At 59.9% G+C, this 5,486-nt stretch overlaps 1 protein-coding gene across 1 annotated transcript in view; it reads right to left on the bottom strand.

The window, feature by feature from the left end:
* STARD9 (StAR-related lipid transfer (START) domain containing 9) overlaps window positions 1-5,486 on the bottom strand; it is a 122,063-nt gene that overhangs the window by 22,344 nt on the left and 94,233 nt on the right. Inside the window, exons 25-26 of the mRNA XM_010848060.1 lie at window positions 507-5,479; window positions 169-345 (exon numbers count right to left, since the gene is read on the bottom strand). Coding sequence (XP_010846362.1) covers window positions 169-345; window positions 507-5,479 — 5,150 coding nt within the window. The remainder of the gene's footprint in view (window positions 1-168; window positions 346-506; window positions 5,480-5,486) is intronic.

Raw genomic sequence — 5,486 nt, 5'->3', positions numbered from 1 at the left:
GCCTCTCTCTCCACAGCTGCCTACCACTGTCCACAGGCATGTAGGACCCACTCCTGGCATACAAAGCTGTGGCCTCTGGTGTCCAGGACACTAGAGTCCGGGCCCCGCTCCCCACATGCTCTCGCCCCACACCGAACCGGCTCCCCGCAGGGCACTCGGTCCACCTACCGGGTGGTCTCCACAACATCCTTCCTCAGCTGCTGCAGGTATTCTCGGCGCCGGCTGGGGAGGTCAAAGTCCCGGGCGAAGCTCAGTTGTTTCTCGGGGCTGAGGCTTCGCGTCCAACGGGAGTTCTGAAGTCCCTCAGCCCGCTTCCTCTGGAGGGTCTCTGGTGTGTGTTTTGGCCTGAGACAGAACGTGACTGAGTCACTGATGCTGACCCTGAAGCCCCTTCTCCATCTTAAGATCTATCTCTGACCCCTGGAAGATCCCAGAGCTGAGCCAGGGAGAGGGGAACAGCCAGCTGTTAGCCTTCTCTGGCGTCCCACCCAGGGCCGGGTCCTTACCGGGCGTTTAGCTCCTCCTCCTCGGCAGCGAGCGCCTCCCCCGTGCCGCTCTGCAGCACCTGCAGCAGGGCGTCTGCCTCCCCGAAGCCATGGTGCAGTTTTGCTTCTGTGAGTTCTGTGCTGAGGGAGAGGTTCTGGGCCCCAACTTTCAGGGGGATCTGTTCCCTCTGGGGCCACTCAGGTGCCCGAATCTGGTCCTGAGGGGCTTGTGGGAGCCTCTGGGACTGCTCTCCAGAGCTACAATCACATCTGGTCCCCAGAGAATCCACCGTACCTGGCCCTCCAGGAGAGCTATTCTGAGGCCCACACCAGTCGCTAAATTTGTTATGTACGGGGAGGTCCCTCAGACCATGATGTTGGGGCTCAGGAGCCGTGTGCATCTGGGAACCGGGGGGCAGCAGTCCCCCAGGCTGGCAGGCCACAGGCGGGCCCAAGACGCAACCCTGGAGCCCTGGGGTATCAGTCAACTCAGAGAAAGGGCAGGGGCTGTGGCGCTGGAGGACCCCCCGTGGACAGGGACCGTCCAGAGAGGGCTGCAGCTCCGCGGGAGATGCTGAGCGCTCACCCCTTTTCTCCACCCTGCTCTGCCATCCACCTGGCCCCCTTCTGCTCAGCGGGCCACACTCTAGTGAGGCCATGTCCTCAGGCAGAAAGCTGTCAGCCAGCCTCTGGCTCCTGTTCCCCAGTGGAGGGGGCGACAGTCTGCTCTGCACCCCGGCAGTGGTCCTGGGCAGACACTGCTGTAGGGGCTGCTGCACAAAACGGACTTGGAGCTTTGTGCTCTGCTGTGGGTTGCCTTGGGAGCTCACCCCAAAGAAGGGCCTGTGGTTGCCCCCTTCTAAGGAACTTCTACCTTCTCCACATGGAGCCCTTGCTCTCTGAGAGCCATCTGCCTCCTCAGTGGTTTGAGAAAAATTACCCACTGGAGGCCGGGGGGCAGGAAGGGGAAGGCTTGGGCTGGACACGAGTTTCTGGCGGCTGTCAAGGGAAAGAGCTGAGGGAGATGAAAGAGACAAGGCACTTGGGGGGATCCCCGACCCTGGGGTGCTGGCACTAAGTGTGAGGATCGGGGAGGAGGCCCTGTCCACCAGCAAGGTGCTGGCGGACCCCTGCTCCTGCACCCTGAGCTCCCCAACAGACTCCACAGGGTGGGGGCAGGGCCCTGGGGAGGAAAACGCGCTGAGGCAGGGTCTGCCAACAGCCAGGCAGGAGGGCTCCTCTGCCTGGGAGCTGGGAGGCAGGAGGGCATCTGGAGAAGCCTGGGGGCTCAGAGAAGGCAGGTTCTGCCCAAAGGGGCCTTTCTGCAAGTTGAAGTGGAATGAGGGTACAGGGGCACTCTGGGGCCTGCAAAGATTGTCTTCTCCCTGAAGATCTAAGGGCCCTGCTGTTTTCCACACTGTCTCCTCTGCCTTTCTCTTCTGAAGTGCCCTGGGAACACGTCCCTTTCCTTGACACATACTAGTGAGATCTGAGCCCAGCCCTTCAAGGATCACATTGACCTTCTGAGGGTCGGCCTCTGGGGCCTGGAGGTGGAGAGGTGGTGAGGCCAGGTCAGTCTGGATGCCCTCATCCACGGTAGTCTGAGTAGAGCCGTCTGTCATCTGAGTCTGGGGCACCTCATGAGGGGTGTCCCTCTTGGCATTCCACTCCTTTTCGGCCACACTTGGCTGGGAGAGACTCCCCAACAGCTCCGAGGTGCTGTGCAGGAGTTGCGAGAGGTGGAGAGACAGGTTGTGCATGCTGGCCCAGGAGGCCAGATCTGACTGGGCAGATGAGAAGTCAGAATAGCTCCAGTGGGACCCACAGCCCAGGGTCTGCGTGCCTTGCTCCAAGGTGTCCATCCTGGACTGAGCTATGGGACCACCTACCTCGGATGGATACAGCAGCATAATCTCATCCACTGGACCTGCAGTGCTTTCCTCAGCCCAAGGAGGCTCCCTCCTCAGAGAACCCACTTCATCAGGGGTGCCCCGGAACTGGGCTCTCTTATCAGGACCCTTCGAGGGGGCTGCTCCTTCAGAGCTGATCAGGATGTCAGGGTTCCTCAGGGCAGGCAAGGATCCCCATACCTCCCAGGCCTTACGTGAACCTCGGGCATTTCCAACGCTGCTGCGTTTGTTCAACAGACTCTGGGCGCTGGCCAAGGTGCTGAGGTGGGAGCGGAACAAGGAGCTCTGGTCCTCTACGTGGCTATCCATGCTGCTCTGGGCCACGTTTGGTGGTGTCAGGCCCTGCGATGTGGGGCGGCAGGAGACACTGACTGCACCGCCAAACACATGCTGCCTCCAGCCAGCGCGTGCAGGCCCCTTGGGATGCCAGGGAAGGATACAGGGGTTGACGTCACTGGGGCCCAAGAGCAGGGCTCCTCTGTCCACATCCGTGGAGTGCCACTCCTCTGGCCTGGCTTGGCCACCCAGTCTCTCTGGCTTTCCTGACTGGGCCTGTTCCAGAGCACCAGATGGATGGACAGACGTGAGATTGGGGGTTGGCATTCTCGAGAAACCTGAAGTCGCTGAGTAAGGTGGGGGTGCAGGTGGCAGGGGCCTGAGATCAGCAGCAATACTGTCCAAGTCAGAGGAGGCTTCCTGATCACAGCCCTCAGCGTTCAGAGATGTTCTCACCGCAGATTTTTCTGAGGAAGTGCCCCTGGGGTGTGAGGTCCACAATCGGTTGGGCTCCACAATATCCTCCTCTGTTGGGGAAGGAGGCTCCACACTCAAGTTCAGCTCCTGAAGAGACCGGGAAGAGCTGACCACAGAGAACTGTGGTCTGGAGTATCTGCGACCAGAGAAGACTGCAATTATAGGACGTGCACTCCGGTGGTGGGGCACCGGCTGCTCCCCACCAGAAGAGGGCTGCCTGGGGCCCTGCGCTGCCGGCCAGTGTGCTCTGCGTTGCCCTAAGGAGACAGCGGCTGAGTCACCAAAGCTGGGCGAGATCGTCTTGGACACGGGGGACCTGGCCACCGTCCTGCCCTCTCTGTCTGCACTTCTAATCTGACAGCTGTCCGAGCCACCTTCATCAGCACATGGAGGACTCCTGACCCCCGCAGGGTCTTCACGGCCACCTGCAGCCTGGTCTCTCTGCTGCTCTTCCTCCTCCCATAGACTGTCAACCTGGGATCTGGAGATATACTTTAACTCTGTTATGAATTTTTCTTGGGGATGCAAGCCACCATGATCCCTGGACCCTGGGGCAAGTTGCGGCTCTTCTGGAAGGCATCTGATGTCATTTCCCAAACAGCCCTGTTGTAGTCCCTCCAGCAGCTCACTCTCAACACATCGTTCACTTAAATTCAGGGTGTGTGGTCCCCCCAGAGCTGCTGGCTTGGGTTGAGAGCCCTTCGCACCCTGGCCCCCCACAGAGCTGTCCTGCAACCTCCCGGGTGTCTCGGAGCACTTGCCCTCAGGGAAAGGGAGAGCCTCAAGCTTGGCTCGGACTTTCTTCTCCGCAGCCGCCTTCTCAGGATCCCCTATTGATCTGGAGCGAGTGAGCGAGTGGCTGGGGGGGCTGGTCCTCATGTCGGGGGCAGCAGGGGAGCTGCAGCCCCCAGTCAGAGGCAGGACCGCAGTGGCGGAGGCCTCCAGGGTGCTGCCGTCTGCTGGCCCCAGCTCCACATTAATGCCTTTGGGCTCAAAGCCATGCGCCAACAGCACGCCAGGTTCCCCGCCATGGCCCTCTCTTCTCTCCATTCCCCAGGCCCTGGAGGGGACCCTGGCAGGGTGGTGAGGGTGTAGAGGGGCCGTGGAAGGCCCCCTGCCCAAGTCACCATCTCTGTAACATAGTGAGGTGGAGGGAGGGGAGGAACGGGCAGCCCAAACAACAGGTTGAGGGCTGCGCGGATGCCAGCAAGGACCAGATCTACTCTCTTCCTGGCCCTGGGATAGGCCAAGGGTCTTGCTGCCACCAGGGCTCCATGAGGAGACACCAAAACCCGAGTCTTCCTGTGGGCATCTGCTCAGGGCTTCCTCTCTGACTCCCCCGGGGCTCTGATCCGGCAACAGAGCTGGCCTGGGACCTTCCATGCCAGCCCCGTAGGCTTCTGCTGGCCCAGAGCCAACACTCCCTTCCCGCTTCACACATGGCTGTGAGGGAGCTTCCAGTCCAACCCCCTTCAGGGCTCCAGGCAGGACAGTACCCCGTTTGGGGCTTGCCCTCCCTTCTTCTAAGCTGGTGGAAGCCTTGAGGCATTGGCCCTGGTCTTGGTTAGGCTCTGAGAGGCTGGTTGAATTCTGAACAACAGAGATCACAAGGTGACTTTCAAAACAGGTTGTTCTTCCTCCCTGTGCAATGGCTTGGAAGTTATCTGAACCTCCTCCCCATGTGCAGTCCAGAGTCCCAGGTTCTTGGTGGGCTGGGCTGCTCTCCTGATGGCCAGGGAGCATGCCCTCGGCCACAGCCAATACCTCTCTCCCCTGTGCAATCTGTCCAGAATCCTCAAAAGGGGCCTGAGAAAGTGAGGCAGCCACTACTTCACCTGTCATCACCCTCCTGTCCTCCTCCCTGGAGGTTGCTGAAGAAGGAAGACTATCTGAACCCAGAGCATCAGCAGAGGGAGGCGCTCTGGTTGCTTCTTTGTTTTTCTCTGTGATTTCAGAAGAGCTTGTATGACACATAGATTGTTCATCTGCTCCCAGGAAATGCTCCAGTTTTCTAGTGCAATGGCTCCCACCTGGAGTAGGCTCAGTGTGGGAGGGAGTCCGTGAGGGACACTGTGGCCCCATGTCAGTGTCAGTGCTGGGCAGAGAATGGAACCTGTCTGCAGAGGGGGGTATGGACTGAAGGACAGTTGTCCTCTTGTCAACTGATAGGTGTCCTGGTTCAACGGAGAGAGATGCCATGTGATCCCGTGCTTCAGGTTCATTTGTGGTCCTGTTGGCCACTGACTGGCCCATTTGAGGACACTGCAGCCTGCCGGGGGCACTTGAAGAACATTCAGGTTCTAATAAAGTCTTGCTGGAAAGCAGGACTGTGCCCCCA

This window comes from Bison bison, unplaced genomic scaffold (assembly GCF_000754665.1).
Source record: "Bison bison bison isolate TAMUID 2011002044 unplaced genomic scaffold, Bison_UMD1.0 scf7180017864259, whole genome shotgun sequence".
Classification (NCBI taxonomy): domain Eukaryota; kingdom Metazoa; phylum Chordata; class Mammalia; order Artiodactyla; family Bovidae; genus Bison; species Bison bison.
The sequence above is the reverse complement of the archived record's forward strand: the minus strand, read 5'-3'. Positions and strand labels throughout refer to the sequence as shown.